General features: G+C 43.2%; 1 protein-coding gene across 1 annotated transcript in view; it reads right to left on the bottom strand.

Annotated features, from left to right (window-relative positions):
• Nucleotides 1-5,553: 5,553 nt before the first annotated feature.
• The window catches only part of LOC137372626 (collagen alpha-1(I) chain-like), an 84,002-nt gene continuing 70,657 nt past the window's right edge, over nt 5,554-18,898 (bottom strand). The window contains exons 9-10 of the mRNA XM_068036586.1: nt 7,172-7,296; nt 5,554-5,814 (exon numbers count right to left, since the gene is read on the bottom strand). Of these exons, the coding sequence (XP_067892687.1) occupies nt 5,729-5,814; nt 7,172-7,296 (211 nt within the window). The 3' untranslated portion in view covers nt 5,554-5,728. The remainder of the gene's footprint in view (nt 5,815-7,171; nt 7,297-18,898) is intronic.

The following is an 18,898-nucleotide window of genomic DNA, read 5'->3' as shown; positions in this document are numbered from 1 at the left end:
ACTGGAGATGATTAGTGATAAGGATAGAAATACAGAGATGTGTCATTTTCACATGTTTGTTACATTCTCCCTTCTGTCAAGTTCTTCAAATATTTTCCTTTTTCCCGAAGGCCTCCCAGAGTGTACACTATTCTTGGATAACTTTATCAAATGCTGGTTAGGCCTCGGCTGGAATATTGTGCTGAATTCTGGCAATCACACCAGGGATAGGGTGTGAAGCTTTCCAGAGAGTGTAGATTTGGAATACTGCAGACAACTCTGCTTTCTACAGAGATACTGGAGAAGGTGCAAAACTAATTCACTGGAATGATATCAGAACTGAGAGGTTATAACTATCAGGAAAGATTGAACAGGCTGGGACTCTTTTCTCTAGAAAAGAGAAGACTGAGGGGTGACCTGATAAAAGTCTTTAAAATTATGAAGGATTTTAGAAGGGTAGATGTAGAGGGGATGTTTTCTTCAGCAGATGACACCAGAACTAGAAGCCATAAATATGATAGTCACTAATAAACCCAATATGGAATTTAGGAGAAATGTCTTTACCCAGAGAGAGGTGAGAATGTGGAACTGGCTACCACAGGGAGTGGTTGAGGTGAATAGTATCGATTCATTTAAAGGGGAAGCTGGATAAACACATGAGGGAGAAAGGAGTCATAGTGTCATTTACGGCACAGAAGGAGGCCATTCCGGCCATCAAGTCCATGCTGGCTCTCCACGGAGCTTTCCAGTCAGTCCCAATCCCCTGGACCCTGCAAGTTTATTTCCTTCAAGTGCCCATCCAATTTCCTTCTGAAATCATTGATTGTCCCCCCCTTCCACCACCCTCGTAGACAGAGAGTTCCAGGTCATTACCACTCGCTGCAGAAAAAAAATTCTTCCTCACATTCCCCCTGCATCTCTTGCCCAAAACCTTCAATCTGTGTCTCCTAGTCTTGTTCCATCAGTTAATGGGAACAGTTTTTCCTTGTCTAACTTATCTAAACCGGTCATAATCTTGTAAACCTCTATCAAATCTCCCCTCAATCTCCTTTGCTCCAGGGAAAACAAACCCAGTTTTTCCAATCTAACCTTGTAACTAAAATCCTCCATCCCTGGAACCATTCTGGTAAATCTCCTCTGCACCCTCTCAAGAACCCTCACATCCTTCCTAAAATGTGGTGACTGGAACTGGACGTAATACTCTAGTTGGGGCCTAACCAGAGCTTTATAAAGGTTCACCATAACTTCCCTGCTTTTGTACTCAATACCTCTATTGATGAAGGATGGGGTTAGATGGAGGGTGGGAGAGGCTGATGTTGAGTACAGACCTGTTGGACTGAATGGCCTGTTCCTGTGCTGCAAGTACTTTGTAGGACAGATTTACTAGAATGAAATCACAAAAGCAAAATCCTGCAGATACTGGAAATCTGAAATAAGAACAGAAAGTTCTGGAAATACTCAGCAGGTCTTGCAGCAACTGCAGAGAAACAGAGTTAACGTTTCAGGTCGATGACCCCTCATCAGAACAAAGCCAATTCTGATGAAAGGTCATCGATTTGAAAAGTTAACTGTTTCTCTCTCTCTATAGATGCTGCCGGACCTGCTGAGTGTTTCCAGCATTTTCCATTTTTATTTACTAGAATGTTTCCAGGGATGAAGGGGTTTCAGGTACGTGACGAGACTGGAAGAAACTGGGACGTTTTCCCCAAAGCAGAGAAGGCTAGGGGGAGATTTAATCGAGGTGTTCAAAATCATGAAAGGTTTTGATAGAATAAAGAGAAACTGTTTCCAGTGACAGAAGGGTTAGTAACCCGAGGACACAGATTTAAGACAATTGGTAAAAGAACCAGAGGGGGAGATGGGGAGAATGTTTTTTACACAGTGAGTTGTTGTGATCTGGAATGTGCTGCCTGAAAGGGCGTTGGAAGCAGATTCAATAATAACTTTCAAAAGTGAATTGGATAAATGCTTGAAGCAGGCCTATGGTGAAAGAGCAGGGGAGTGGGACTGATTGGATCGCTCAAAGAGCCTGCACAGGCACGATGGGCTGAACGGCCTCAATCTATGCTGTGTGATTCTATGATTCTAACTGGGAAACTGCTGGCGGACTTCTCCGTATAAAAGCTGCCAAACCGGTTGCTGGCAGGTGTGCTGGAGTGGTGACCCGCACCAGCGACTATTCTCTGGTGTTTGGATCAGTGTGACCAATCAGAACTATACTTGACCATAGTGCAGGTGAGAGCGAGTGAAGGGAAAGTCAGCACAAACTCCTGCTCTTTTTCCTTTCCCAATGACTTCTGATCAAAGAGCATGCACAGGCCCCAAGCAAAGACAGTCTAGGAGTGGCGCAGTGGTCAGCACCGCAGCCTCACAGCTCCAGCAACCCGGGTTCAATTCTGGGTACTGCCTATGCGGAATTTGTAAGTTCTCCCTGTGACCGTGTGGGTTTCCACCGGGTGCTCCGGTTTCCTCCCACAGCCAAAGACTTGCAGGTTGATAGGTAAATTGGCCGTTGTAAATTGCCCCTAGTGTAGGTGGATGGTAGGAGAATGGTGGGGATGTGGTAGGGAAAATGGGATTAATGTAGGATTAGTATAAATGGGTGGTTGATGGTCGGCACAGACTCGGTGGGCTAAAGGGCCTGTTTCAGTGTTGTATCTCTAAATAGTAAAAAAAAAAGGACTTAGTGACACCCCTTCATGATAGAACAATCTGCCAATAACCATCTTACTCAACCACATTAACCTGTAATTGTATAGTGTCTTTAACATAGTTAAAACATCAAGGCCTTCCACAGGAGTGTTAGCAGCTAAAATCTGATGCCAAGTCACATGAGATGACATCAGGACAGGTGATCAAAAGCTTAGTCAAGGAGTCTCTTAAAGGCAGAAAGATTTAGGGAAGGAATGCCAGAGCTGCCAATGATGTTATGACTAAAATCAGCGATGTGGAAGAGAACAAAATTGGAGGAGTGCAGGATCGCGGAAGGCTGGAGGAGGTTGCAGAAATAGGGAGAGAGATCATGGAGGGATTTGGACATAAAGATGTTCATTTTAAAATTGCAGCATTGTTGGAGCGGGAGCCGATGCAGGTCAGTGACGTAGTGCAGTGTGTGAGAACAATTATCTCCTGCTTCGTGCAGCAAGGCAAACAATACTGCGATAAATCCGGTGAATCCAGCCTTGAAGCTTTAAACTTTCTATTTTCCTTGCAAGCAGTAACAGGGACATTCACATTTTCTGCACCTAAAGCCGTTAACAGACCTTACATAACCTTTCCTTTTACAAGAGGATTAGATTTTACATCCAAACCACAGAGATTACATTTCGAGAATATGTATGACATTCTGAAATTCAATTTGGTGCCAAATGGCATCACTTAAAGACAAACCTGGTGCTTGGCAGGTAAAAGTTAAATAATCATTTCTTACATGGAGATTTAGTTAACTGACAAAACTTATTACTGTTGAAGGTGAAATATTAATCATGCATGCAGACTGACCATATTTAGTCACATAAGTTACTGACTAAATAAAATGGGCCATTTATAATTATTGGATGAAAAGTCTTAGCTGTTAGACTTATCAGGTCTCACAATTTTTACTTATTGTGATATTTGCAACATTATTGATTTCAGTTACTCACACAGTGAATAAACTAGACCTTTTATTAAGATCCCAGATCCCTTGACAGGTAATGCTGGACCCAATAGATTGGTCTGAAGTTAAAAGCTTCATAAAAAATGTGTTCCTGTTAACTTCAACTCCGCATCTGTTACTGCGTTTCACAACTGTCAACACAAGACTACTCAAGACGAGCAAGGCGACCAAAACAAAACCCTTTAAAAATATTTAAACAAACGTTCTTACAATACGGCCATGAGTACGCTTCAAAACTACATCATTGGCCGCAAAGCACTTTGGGATCGCCTGAGGTCATGAAAGGCACGAAATAAACGCAAGTCTTTTTTTGTCTTTTACATAGCAAAAGGTGCAGTATGAGATAGAATGCGGAAGCACAAAAATGCACTTTAAAGCTGTTTGGGACATCCTGAGGTCACAAAAGGTGCTATAGAAATGCAAGTTCTTTCTTTCAATGGATCTGACCCTTATTCAAAAGGTGGAATAAGCCCAATAATACACAGAAAAGCTGCTTGCGTCTCATGACATTAGCTTTGTTTGCTGGATAAGTATTATGGCAATGAAACCGAAAAAAAAACTTTCTATATAATGAGTTTAAATAGAAAAAAATATCAACTTTAAATAAGACAGAGTGAAGAAAATTGACTAAAGCTCCTGAAACCAATTTATCACAGCTGTGGCTGATGTTACTATGCAGTCATATCACAAGATTATTGCAACACCGCCTAAAATAAAATTTGGACAGGATTGGCCTCGATGTGGGTGTTACTGTTGGACTGTTGTCACCAGCAATATCGTGTGTTGACTTTACTTGGTTGGTTCCAGCATATTTCGTGCTGGTGGTGCGATTGTGAAGATGACATTTCAGGTTGTCTATCTTTCTTTTGTTATAGCAGGTGGTTGAAGAACTTGCTGCTTTGTCTAAAGTTTGCATGTTCTGACCTCCTATCGTCCATAAACTTCAACTCATCCAAGACTACGTTACCCTTACCCTAACACACGCAGAGTCCCGTTCACCTGTCCCCCACTGCCTGAAGGGGTGGTGGAGGCAGGAACCCTCACAACATTTAAGAAGTATTTAGATGAGCACTTGAAACACCATAGCATACAAGGCTACGGGCCAAATGCTGGAAAATGGGATTAGAATGGATAGGTGCTTGACGGCCAGCACGGAAACGATGGGCCAAAGGGCCTGTTTCTGTGCTGTATAACTCCATGACTATGTTTACTGACTGACATTAGCTTCCAATTTGGCAATGCCTCACTTTTAAAATTCTCAACCTAGTTTTCAATTTCCTCCCTCTCTCTGTAACCTTCGAGATCTCTGCACTCCTTCAATTCTGGCCTCATACGCATCCCAGATTTTAATCGCTCCACTATTGGCACCATTCCTCCAGCTTCCCTAAAAGTCTCCCCCTCTCTCCTCCTTTAAAACCTACTTCTTTGACCAAGCTTTTGGGCACCTGTCCTAATATCTCCTTATGTGGCTCAGTGCCAATGTTTATCTGATAACGCTCCTGCGAAACGCCTTGGGATGTCTTACTGCGTTTAAGGCGCTACATAAATGCAAGTTGTTGTTGTATTACATATCAAAGCGGTGTGTGAAGATAATTCAGAATGATCACTCTCTCATAAAGCAAAAGAGACGGAGGCATAGAACCATCAGTGGCCTCGGTAATATCGGTTCACTGACAGTGCTCTCAGTAAATGTTATTCCAATCATCTCTTCTTCATTAACCAATGGACATGAGTACCTGCTACCCACTGATGAGCAGACCACTTAACATTCGTTTTTACAGACCCAATTCTCAACTGCTACTCTCCCCTCGCCAAAAACTTGGAGATAAGGGATGCATCAGGCTGTCATTCAGTGAGGTGATGTGAAAATGTACAATTCAGGGGTGGGGTTGAAAAGAAACCAGATTACACAGTTAGCAAATTTAATGTAAGAGAGCTTTTAAAATACAAAAGGCACCACTGCTCTAAAATATAATTCAAAGGACACCAGTACACAATGTATAACTATTGAAACTGGCCCCACGTAACAGTCTTATTCAATCAAGGAAATATTCGCTGATTTGCAATGTGCAGGTTCTTATTGAGACTTGTTTAGGAATCGTCTCTGATTTCCCCTTCTTCCTCCTCACTCTCCGTGGAGGAGTCTGTGCTGTTCTCGGAATCTTCATCTGAGTCATCTGGTTTGAGCGGGGTTGTGTGGGGAAGAGGAAAAACACACATTACAGGGTAAATAACAAGAAAAACTAAAACATACCCACTCAAAAGCAAGGCTAACATGTACTGACAGACTACATTAAACAGAGTTGGTACGAGGTGACATTTGGAATCAAACATAATCTCTGGGAGCTAAAGCTGCCCTAACATCTCTTTACGTGGCTTGGTGTCAGTGAACACTGCAGTGAAGTGCCTTGGGACACTTTACTTCATTAAAGGAGCCAAATTAATGCAAGTTGTACTGAGGGGATGCTGCATTGTTGGAGGTGCCATTTTAAGATGTAACATAAAGATGCTGCCTGCCTGTTCTGGTGGATGTAGACGTTCCTGTGGCAAGAGCAGGGATTTCTTGGTGTCTGGAAACATCCATTGCTGAACTGACGCCAGCAAAACAGATTAAATAGTTGTTGGTCTAATTTTCTAAGATCTTGCTGTGGGCAAAAATGGTGAGTCTCCTTCAAAGAGTAATTCATTGGCACTTTGGAATATCGTTGCTTGAGAAAGGCACATGAATGATCGAAGGATGGGCTAGATAGTACTTGAAGTTTAGAATACCTTTCATAGAATTGTAAAATGATAACAGCATATTAGAAGGCCGTTTGGTCCATCCTTACCCTGCTCTTTCCCCATAGTCTTGCAAATTTCTCCAATTTCCAATCCCCTCTTGAAAGTCACTCTTGACTCTGCTTCCACCACTCTTTCAGGCAGCGCATGCCAAATGATAACTTGCTGCATAAAAAAAATCTCCCTTCTGGTTCCTTTGCCAATTGCCTTTTATCTGGATCTTCTGGTTATTGACACTTCTGCCACTGGAAACAGTTTCTCCTGATCTACTCTATCAAAACTCTTCATGATTTTGAACACCTTGACCAAATCTCCGCTTAACCTTCTCTGCTATAAGGAGAACAATCCCAGCTTCACCAGTCTCTCCACATTAACTGAAGTCCCTCATCCCTGGGACCATTCCATTCCAGTAAATCCTCTCTCCGAGACCTTGACATTCTTCCTAAAATATGGTGCCCAAAAAGTAGGCACAATACTCTAGCTGGGGCCTAACCGGCAATTTTGAAAGATTCAGTGTTACTTGCTTTTGTATTTATGCCACTTATTTATAAAGCCAAGGCTCCAAAATTCATTTTCAACAGCTCTCTCAAATTGTCCTGCCACCCTCAAAGATTTGTATATGTAAACCCCCCCCCAGGTCTCTCTCTTCCTGCACCCTGTTTAAAACAGTACCACTTTGTTCATACTGCATATCAAACACAGTTCTTCCACATTCAGACTATGTTTATGAGAAGTTTTGAATTTGAGATGACTTACCTTCACTGAGTAACCTGTACTCTGGAGAATTCACTTTCAATATTATGTGTAATGTAGGATATTCAATGATTGTCTTGTGGCTCAAGTTTTCTACAAGACTTTGACTTGAATCCAGCTTGTAATACCTTAAAAAACAAAAGTTTACAACCACTTAAATTGAAAAGTCAATCGTAATTTGTCAAAAACATACTCCCTTCTTGCAGATGAAGGCATTTTTTAAATAAGTGAAATTCATTCACTTATTTACAACAGCAACTAGCATTTATAATGGCACCGTTAAAATAATAAACTGTTCAAAGGTGTTTCAAAGGATAGTTAACAGACAAAATTTGACACTGAGCCACCTAACGAGATATTAGGGTGGATTAAGAGGTAGGTTTTAAGATGAAGAGAGAGGCAGAGCAGTTTAGGAAACTTGAGGCCCAGGCAACTAAAGACACAACAGCCAACAGTCGAGCGATTAAAATTGAGGTTATGCAAGAGGCCAAAATTGGAGATACACAGATATCTCGGAGGGTTGTGGGACTGGAGGGGGTACAGAGATAGGGAAGGGTGAGGCCAAGGTGGGATTTGAAAACAAGGAGGAGCATTTTAAAGTTGAGGCGTTACTAAGACCGGGAGCCAATGTTGGTCAGAGAGAACAGGGGTGATGGGTGAGTGGGACTTGCTGTGAGTTAGGATACAGGCAACAGAGTTTTGGATGAGCTCACGTTTACAGAGGCTGGAAGATGGGAGACCGGCCAGCAGTATGTTGGAACAGTCTTTGCATAGGATTACATAGGATATACACCACAGAAACAGGCCATTCGGCCCAACCAGTCCATGCTGGCGTTTATGCTCCACTCGCGCCTCCCTCCATCTTGTCTCATCTAAATCTGTTGTAACCTCTATTCCCTTCTCTCTCATATGCTTGTCTAGCCTCCCCTTAAAAGTATCCAAACGATTCACCTCAACCACTCCCTGTGGTAGTGAGTTCCACATTCTCACCACTCTCTGGGTAAAGAAATTTCTTCTGAATTCCCGATTGGATTTCTTGCTGACTATATTATATTGATGGCCCCTAGTTATGTTCTTCCCCACAAGTGGAAACATTCTCTCTGCATCCACTCGATCAAAACATTCCATTATTTTAAAGGCCTCTATTAAGTCACCCCTCAGCCTTTTTTTTTCCCCCAAGAGTAAAGGGACTCAGCCCGTTTATCCTTTTTTTCCCCAAAATATACTTTATTCCTAAAAATCTGAAAAAAGTACATTACAAAACATTTCCAAGTTGACATTCCAGAAAGTGCAAAAGAAATTAGTTGCCTCACAACCCTTCCATTCCATTTTACATGCAACATACATTTACATTACACAGCAAAACCATATTTAGGTGCATACAGCCCGAGGGGTTTTACACAGGTTCCAGCCCCTCGGTCGCCTGTTCATTCTTTCCTGATAGGTATACCCAAACGATTCTGCTATCATCCATGTAAATCTTCATTGTATCCCCTCCAGTGCCTCTATATCCTTTTTAAAATATGAACAGAACTGCACACAGTACTCTAAGTGTGGTCTAACTAAGGTTCAATACAAGTTTGACACAACTTCCCTAGTTTTCAATTCTATCCCTCTAGAAATGAAGTCGGGTCTTGGTTTTTCTTTTATAAGGCCTGGTTAACCTGTGACGCAACTTTTAGTGATTGGTGTATTTGTACTGAAACCTCACTGTTCCTCTAGCCCATCTAGACTCAAACCTTCTAAGTAATGTGACCTCCCTATTCTTCCTACCAAAATGCACTAGCTCACATTTATCTCTGTTGCACTTCATTTGCCAATTATTTGCCCATTTTGTAATTGTGTTCTGAACTTTAGCCTCGACACACAGGAGCCGTCAACCGACTGAAAAGTCAGTGGTGAACCCACCTCCGCCTGGCCTGGGGATCCGGACCACATTTTGCTGTTCCCCAGGCCTTTAACTGGTCTGAGGCGGGACTTCCACCTCTTTGAGGCAGGAAGTCCTGCCTAATGGAGCTGCCGGCCAATCAGGGGGCCGGCAGCTCTTAGTCCCAGCAGCACCACCAGGAGCGGTGGCCACTGCTGGGACTGCAACCCAGCTTAGAGAACAAGAGGAAGGGAGGCCCCGGGAAAAGGTAAGTTTTTTGGGACCTTGCCGCCGTGGATGATCGGTCGGGCCTTGGCGAGGCAAGGGTGGTCAACTGGGGGAACAGGGGGGCGTGTTGGGGCATCGGGGGTGGATCTCCATTGGGCAGAGTGTGCATGATCAGGAGCGCGTCAGAAAGCCGCCTGCTTTTGTCCACTTAACGGCCTTGATCGTCCTGGGGTGGGCGGGCTGGTTTTCGCCGCTGCCCCCGCACCCCCACCACCAACTCGCTCTTTGTGGGGGTCGGGGGGGGGGGGGGGGCGTAACATTCCGGCCTGTGTTTTTAATTCCAAAGTCCAAATCATTAATGTCAATTGTGAACAACAGTGGTCCCAGCACTGATCCTTGTCCAGTTCCCACCTTCACCACTCTGAATAATTACCGTTTACTCCAACTCTCTGCTTTCTGTCTTGTAGCCAGCTAGCAATCCTTGATTCAGCACTCCCTGACCTTATTCATTAGCCTATTATGGGGAAACCTACTGAAGGCCTTTTGAAATTCAAGATCAATTATATCTACTGCATTACCATAAAAAATAGGAGCAGGAGGAGGTCATTCGGCCCCTTGAGCCTGCTCCACCATTCAATAAGATCATGGCTGATCTGATTGTGGCCTTAACTCCACTTTCCTGCTGGACTGCAATAACTCTTTAGTCCCTTGTAGATCAAAAATCTATCTCAGCCTTGAATATATTCAACGGCCCAGTCTTCTCTTCCCCAGAGAGCAGTGAAGTCCAAAGATTGACGACCCTCTGAGAGAAGGAAATTCCTCCTCATCTCTGTCTTAAAATGGAGACCCCTTATTCTGAAACTACACTCCCTAGTTCTGGATTGCCCCATGAGGCATCTACCCTGTCAAGCCCCCGCAGAATCTTATATGTTTCAATATCACTTCCCATTCTTCTAAACTCCAATGAGTATAGACCCAACCTGATCGACCTTTCCTTATAAGACAACCCCTTCATCCCAGGAATCAGCTGAAAGAACCTTTTCTGAACTGCTTCCAATGCAAGTATATCCCTCCTTAAATAAGACCATTGTCTACTCTCTCTGCGACCTCCTCAAAAAATTCAGTAGGCTTGGTCAGGCAAGATTTTCCCTTTTGAAATCCATGCTGACGATTCATTATTATATTTTTCCTTTCTCGCTGTTTTTCTATTCTTTCCTTTAGTAGGCATTCCATTATTTTTCCTACCGCCAATGTTAAGCTGACTGGTCTATCATTCCCTGGACATGTTCTATCGCCCTTCTTAAATATAGGAATTACATTAGCTATCCACCAGTCCTCTGGAACAACACCTTATTTCGATGAATTATTAAATATGTGTAGTAATGCATCTGCTATCTCATCTCTAGATTCTTTTAAAATGCATGGATGCATTCCATCTGGACCAGCGGCTTTATCCTCATTGATTAGTTGATTTAATAGATCCTCTTTTCAAAAAAAACATTTAAATGCACTTATCTCATTACTCATGTCTTCACCCAGTATCATGTCTACCTGTTCTATCTCCCTGGTAAATACTGAAGCAAAATAATTATTTAATATTTCTGTTGTATTAAGAAGAACCAAAGGAGGCCATACATTTGTGCTGGCTCTTTGTTGCAGCAATCCAGTGAGGATTGTAAAGTAATGATTCTACGTCCCCGAATCCCCAACACAAATAAATAGCTTTTCTCTATTTACTATTAAAACCCTTCAATACTTCAAAAACCCCTTAGTTCTCCTCTTAGCCTTGTCTACTCGGCTGGCAATGGTCCCAGCTCCTCACAGCTCCCATCACAGCCATTGTATCCCATCCTCAGCACCATCCTGGTGAACCATTCCCAAGAAAAACTGATTCTTCTAGTCTTACAAGGTTATAACTTAACTATCAAGAAAGATTGAATAGAAAACTGACCTGATAAAAGTCATTAAAATTATGAAAGGGTTTGAGAGGGTAAATGCAGAGGTGATATTTCCATTTGTAGGGGAGACAAAAACTGGAGGCCATAAATATAAGATAATCACTAATAAATCCCACAGGAAATTCAAGAGAAACGTCTTTACCCAGAGAGTGGTGAGAATGTGGAACTCACTACTATAGGGAGTGGTTGAGCTGAATAGTGTAGATGCATTTAAGGGGAAGCTGGATAAACACACAAGGAATATGCGATGGAGTGAAATGATAGGGTGGGAGAAGGCTTGTGGGAGCATAAACACCGGTATGGATCAGTGGGGCCGAATGGCCTGTTTCTGTTCTGCACGTTCGATGTAATTTGCATTTATAAGCACTTTTCCTCATTGCAGGACGTCCCAAAGCAATTCGCAGCCAATGAGGCACCTTCGAAGTCACGATGGTAACGAAGAGAAATATAGCAATTAATTTGATACAGCAAAGTCTGAGATAAATGAGCAGGTAACCTGTTTTAGTGATGTTAGTTGACCAGGACACCACCTACTCTTCCTCAAATAATTTTCTTCTTTCTCATCACCAGGATAAATCAGGTAAGACCAGCATTTTTTGCTCGACCCACATTGTTGTGGGTCTGGAGTCTCAAGTAGGCCAGACCAGGTAAAGACAGCAGATTTCCTTCCATTAGTGAACCAGATGGGTTTTTACAACAATCGGCAATGGTTTCATGGTCACCATTAGACTAGCTTTTAATTCCAGATTTACCATCTGCCATGGTGGGATTTGAACCCATGTCCCCAGAGCATAAGCCTGGACTCTGGATTACTAGTCCAGTGACAATACCATTACGCCACTGCCTCCCCTCTGCTCTTAATTCGTATGTTCATATGTATGTTACCTAAAAGGCATTCCTGAACCAGATGGGTTTTTACAATAATTCAACAGCTTCACAGTCATATTAACCAAGAATGGTTATTTACTTCCAGATTTTTTTTAAAAATAGGACAAATTCTCAAGGTGGCCTTGGTGGGATTTGAAAATTATGAGCCCTAGATTTTTAGTCCAATAATATAACCATTACACTACGATACCCCCAGTACCATGGGATCTTTTACAACTGAAAGATGGCACATCTGACACGACAACATTCCCTTAGCACTGCTCCAAACTGTTAGCCAAGATTATGCACCCAATTTTCTGCAGTGGGCCCTGAACCCATCGCCTTCTGGCTAAGATGAGAGTGTTACGCACTGAGTCAAGGCTGACACCCAAAGTACAGTGTGCATTTCCTGTCCATAAATTTTACTTCCTGTTGTCATCATTTCTGGTTATGCTTTACTGTTGAATATTTATGACTGTAAACTGTTTGGTCAATAATTCCTATTCAATTTTGCTATGTCAACTGTCACAGTATAGATTCATACTCCAGCCAGTAGGTGGCTCTCAACTCCCAACTGCAGACGCTGTATTACATCAGTAAGTTACATTGAGTCTGCAGCACAGAAATGGGCCAATGGGCCGAGCTTGTTTATGCTGGTGTTAATGCTCCACACAGGCCTCCACCCAGCCCTCTTCATTTAATGTTATCCTTCTTTCATTTTTTTTCGCTTCCCCTTAAATGTATCTATGCTATTCTCCGAACCACTCCCTGTGGTAAGGAGTTTCACATTCTAACCACTCTCTGGTTAAAGAAATTTCTCCTGAATTCTCTACTGGATTTATTAGTGACTATCTGATACTTTGGGTCCCCCCTCACTTGGAAACATTTTCTCTACATCTACCCTATCGAGCTCTTTTGATTATCTTAAGGCCTCTATCTGCTAAACCCTCAGTCCTCTCTTCTACAGAAAGAGAGTCCCAGTCTGTTCAATCGTTCCTGATACTTATAACCTTTCAGTTCTGGTACCATCCTTTTAAATCTTTTTTACATCCCAGGCTCACAAAATTGTTACAGCACAGGAGGCCATTCAGCCCATTGAGTCAGTACTGGCTCTCTGAAGGAGCAATTCACCTGGTGCCACTTCCCTGCCTTCTCCCCATAGCTCTGCACATTCTTCCCTTTCAGTTAACAATCCAATTCCCTGTCGAATGCCTCGATTGAAACTGCCTCCACCACATTCTCAGGCCATGCATTCCAGCTCCCAACCACTCACTGCATGAAGAAGCTTCTCCACATTGGTGCCATTGCATCTTTTGCCAATTAATTTAAATCTGTGCCCTTTCATTCTCACTCCCTCCACCAATGGGAACAGTTTCTCTCTATCTACTCTGTTCAGACCCCTCATGATTTTAAATGCCTCTATCAAATCACCTCTCAACCTCTCTTCTCCGAGAAAACAGTCCCAGCTTCTCCAACATATCCACGTAACTGAAGTTCCTCATCCCTGGAACCATTCTCGGGAATCTTTCCTGCATTCTCTCTAATGCCCTCACATCCTTCAGAATGTCTGGTGCCCAGAACTGGATGCAATACTCCAGTTGAAGCCGAACCAATGTTCTCCCCATGTCTAACATAACTTCCTTGCTTCTGTACTGTGTGTCCCGATTAATGAAACCTAGGATACTGTTTGTTCAATTAACTGTTCTCTCAACCTGTTCTGCCACCTTCAATGATTTACACACATACATTTACACACGTATATTTACACCCCCCCCCCCCCCCACCCATCAGAGTGCAGAGTTCACCCCTTCACCCCCCCCCACCCATCAGGGTGCAGAGTTCACCCCTTCACACACCCCCACCCACCAGAGTGCAGAGTTCACCCCTTCACACCCCCCCACCCATCAGGGTGCAGAGTTCACCCCTTCACACCCCCCCACCCATCAGAGTGCAGAGTTCACCCCTTCACACCCCCCCACCCATCAGGGTGCAGAGTTCACCCCTTCACACCCCCCCACCCATCAGAGTGCAGAGTACACCCCTTCACACCCCACCCCACCAGAGTGCAGAGTTCACCCCTCCCCCACCTCAGTGGCGCCAGCTTTTCACGGACAGGAAAGTGAAGGTGTGTGAGTGCCGTTCGTCATGCTGAGGATCAGGATCTGTAGGTAAGGTCGCTGCGGTTTATATTTTAATTAATGCAAATATGTTATTTACAAATGCTAACTCGGGTCCCGTCGCAGAGGGGCCACTCGGGAGCTTCTCCGCTGCCGGGAAGATGGGGCCTGGCCGTTCTGCCGTCGGGTTCTGTGGCGGCTGCTGCCGCTATGATTTTCTGACCCCTCCCCTCCCCGCCACGGAACCCGACGTCGGGCTCGGAACAAAATCCAGCCCCTACACCCAGGCCCCCTATTCGAATTGCACCCTTCATTTTATACTCTCCGCATTCTTCCTACTAAAATGGATCACTTCACACTTCTCTGCATTAAATTTCTGCCCAACCTGTTTATGTCCCTTTGAAGTTCTACACTATCCTCCTCACAGTTCACAATGCTTCCAGGTTTCGTATCATCTGCAAACTTTGAAATTGTGCCCTGTACACCAAGGTCTAGGTCATTAATTTATATCAGGAACAACAAGGGACCCGACACCTGTCACCTCCAGTGTCTCTATAATCCTTACTATAATATGGAGACCAGAACTGTGCACAGTACTTACAGGCTAACCAAGGTTCAATATAGATTGGTCAGTTGTTGAGGGCAATTAAGGATGGACAACAAATACCAATGACACCCACATACCATGTAAGAATAAAAACATTATCCAAGCAGCATGATGCCTCTGGAATTTAAGTAAAAAACTTCAAAGGATTGGAATTTGAATAAGCAGTGAGATTTGTTTACCATTAAATAAAACTTTAGCAACCTGACAGCTGAAGCACTTTGAATGCTCAACATCCAATTCAAAATACTCCCAATTTGGAGAACCAGGGCTACTTGCAGAATGAGCTTTGTTAATCCTTTTGCATGGGACACCAATCAGCAAGACGACAACACGGAGCAGAAAGAAAATCTCTCTGGATTTACTTACTGATTGAATTAATGCATGGCAAAGTCTAATTGTGGAACCTCACTGACTGCACTCATAAAGAATGGTTGCTGAGGAAACGAGTTATCCTTCCCAGTTTGAAGAAGTGGAACACACTTTTTTGCAGAGTTGCCACTTATCTGTTTGGGAGTCTGTTGCACAGCTAACATCTGCTATGAATATTCCGGTGCTGATAATTGCAAGCTGTGATCTAGACAAATACCATCCTCTTAAAGAGATGACTCATAGTAAAATACACATGAGGTCATTAACAATGGGACAAACATAAAGACACTTCCCTCATGGAACAAAAATGTACAGATGAACAACTTTTTGGGAAAGAAAAGAAATGAAATCACGTCAATTTGAGAGATATAGTAAGAGTAAATATGTATTGAGGACATCAGGGCTGATGGCCTATTTTAACTTTGGCAAATGAGACAAATGAAATTGAGCCTCTGGAACATGTTAACAGCTGGTGCAGAGATCACATCATAAAGAAGGCAAGTGTCTTTTATAGATAACACACAGTCCATGTTATCTCCTGGACTGGTTTGATTGCCTGAGGGGGTTGGAGAGAAAATTTTCTAGAGTACCTTTATCCTTTTATTAGTGCTGGGTTCTGTGCTTCTCTCAGGAGATGACATGGGTCAGTGGAGTGGGGGGGGGGGGGGGAAGGTGGGAGCTACAGAGGGGAAGAAGTGTCTCGTTATAAAGCTCCAGTCATTATGAGTGTGAGCAGACAAGATGGACCTGCCAGGCAAGTTCATTTGTTTGTAGCGCACTCAGCACATATTTCAGTATTATTCCCATTTCATTCTTTTGTCATGGTTTCCAATAATTTTAATATATTTTATATATATCTTTATATTAAAATCCTCTTCCTTGTTTTCAAATCCCTCATTATCTCTGTGCCTACCCCTCCCTGCAACCCTCTGAAATCTCTGCGCTCCTCCAATTCTGAGCTCGAGCATCCCCATTCGTCATCGTTGCTCCATTGGTGGCCGTGCCTTTAGCTGCCTGGGCCTTAAGCTCTGGAATTCCCTTCCTAAACATCGCCACTTCTCTCTCCTCCTTTCAGATGCTCCTTAAAACCGACCTCTTTGACTACATTTTTGGTCACCTGACCTAATATCTCCTCATGTGGCTAAAGTACCGTGGGATGTTTTATGCCATTAAAGTTCGGTATAGAAAGACAAGTTGGCGTTGCTGTTGTTATATTTACAGAACTTGCTGTGAAATTTTATTAAAATCTAATCCCTACGCCACGAGTTGGTCTCAAGGTCCTGCTATTCCTATTTCATGTCCAACTTCTGTTTCCAAATTCACATTTTATTTTCAGAACTACATGGAGAACTAGGGTTATAAAAATCCAATTGGTCCAAGGGCTAGGACCTCAGGTCCCTGACTTGCAAAGAGATTTAAGTACATCCAAGGAAGCACTGGACATCGAGACAATTATCAACGTTTTGCCATTTGAGCTTGTTACAGTTTTGTTTTTACAGAGCTTGCTTGCAACCTCTAGTGGCAAAGAGTATGTAATGAACAAACTCAATCCTGTACCGGAAATAAAGACAGAAAATCCCTGGGAGTGCCCTGCAGGTCCAGTCTGTAAGCATCCATCTTTACACAGGTTGACCAACCTGCATCTTTTTTCTTGCTTTATTTCAGTTTTCCAGCAATGGGACTTCCCCCCCTCCCCACCCCCTGCCATCCATACATCCACTTCCTCTCATTTCCAAAACACTGGTGGATATTTAATCCCTTATTATTACATTGCTGCTTTTGGGATCTTGCTGTGTGAAAATTGGCTCCAACATTTACAACAGTGACTACACTTCCAAACAAAAGTACTTCATTGGCTGTGAAGTGCTTTGGGACTCCCAGAGATCGTGAAAGATGCTATACAAATGCAAATTTATTTACTAGGAAATCCATCCTGAATGTGACAACATTTCAGACCTTAGTCCTGCCTTTAAACCAAGACAACATTTTAACCTTCGATCACTGGGACCACAGAGGATGAGTTGAACCTCCTGCCTCCAGCTGAATATTCTGGCTCTTCAAATGTCATATCAAGCCAGCAGTGACCCAATACTTTCTTACCCAACACCCAAAACACCCCACCCCACTCCCCCAACCCAACCTGTCTTAGCGACTGTCTTATATTGATGCCCATTAGTTCCAGTCTCTGCCACAAGTGGAAACATCTTCTCTACATCTACCCTATCAAACCCTTTCATCATTTTGAAGACCTCTATCAGGTCACCTCTCACCTCAGCAATCAGACACTGAGCAACTTACTTGGAATTACTTACAAATTCCCTGTTCAGGTTTGCTAAGATATCATTGACTCTATAGCAGCCAGCCAAGTTGTTCCTGAGGGGCTCTCTGGCTTTAGTAATTGTGCTATTTTAAGGATTTACACTGTACATCGTACATTCCAAAATGCAAAATAAATGGAGGGGAGCTTGCTGGTGGATTGAGAGTTCAGAGATATTGGTTGTTGCAAAGAATGAAAGCCGTGTAAAGAAGTAACGTCATGGGCAAGGATCTGGGCTGCGGATCTTCAGGCGGATGATCATTGTGCGGATAGTGGGGGTTTCACGGGGGCGGGGGGGGGGGGGGTGGTGGTGCAGGGGGCTCCCTCCAGAGAATGGAAAGCAAGCCGACTACAGTACAGAAAACAAGAGAGTAGGATGTTAAGGTAGCTTCTCAGACTGGGAAACGGTGTTCCACAAGGATTGGCGCGGGACAACTGGTTCACTATTTACACAAACATTTGGATTCGGGGAACGGAAGAACAGTCTTCAAATTTGCGGATGACACCAAGTTTTGGGAGGGGCGGTGGGGAGAGTGTAGTTAATACAGAGGAGGACTGTAACAGATTACAGGAAATCATCAACAAACTTGCAGAATAGGTGTGTAATTGGCAACTGAATTTCAATATAGGTGAAAGTGAGGTGTTTCATTTAGGTAGGAATAAGGAGCTGACATACTGCTTGAATAATAAGTGTCCAAGTGAGTTACAGGAGCAAAGGGATCTCGAATTACAGAGATTAAAAATAGCAAGCCAGGCTAATAAGACCATAAAAAAAAACAATCAAAGCACTGGGGTTCATTTCTAGTGGGGCAGAACTGAAAAGCGAATTAGTTATGTCAAACTTGTAATGAATCTTGGGCAGACCACATTTGGAAAACTGTGAACAGTTCTGGTCTCCATATTATAAAACAGGATATGGAGGCAGTGGAGAAGGTGCAAAAACATATATATACAAGGATGATACCAGAACGGAGAGGTTATAGCTGTCAGGAAAGACTAAACAGGCTGCAGCTCCTTTCTCTAGAAGAGAGAAGGCTGAGGGGTGACCTGATAGAGGTCTTTCAGATTATGAAGGGGTTTAATAGGGTAAACCAAAGCTAGGGGCCATAAATATAAGACAGTCACTAATAAATCCAATAGGGAATTCAGGAGAAACTTCTTTCCCCAGAGAGTGGTGAGAATGTGGAACTCGCTACCACAGGGAGTGGTTGAGGTGAATAGTATCGACACATTTAAGGGGAAGCTGGATAAACACATGATGGAGAAAGAAATAGAAGCATATGTTGATAGGGGGAGATGAAGAGGGGTGGGAGGAGGCTCGTGTGGAGCATAAACACCAGCATAGAGCAGTTGGGCCGAATGGACTGTTTCTGTGCTGTAAATTCTATGGAATTCTCTCC

The sequence above is a fragment of the Heterodontus francisci genome, chromosome 8 (assembly GCF_036365525.1).
Source record: "Heterodontus francisci isolate sHetFra1 chromosome 8, sHetFra1.hap1, whole genome shotgun sequence".
NCBI classification, from domain to species: Eukaryota; Metazoa; Chordata; class Chondrichthyes; order Heterodontiformes; family Heterodontidae; genus Heterodontus; species Heterodontus francisci.
This window is presented reverse-complemented; position numbering and strand designations above follow the sequence as displayed.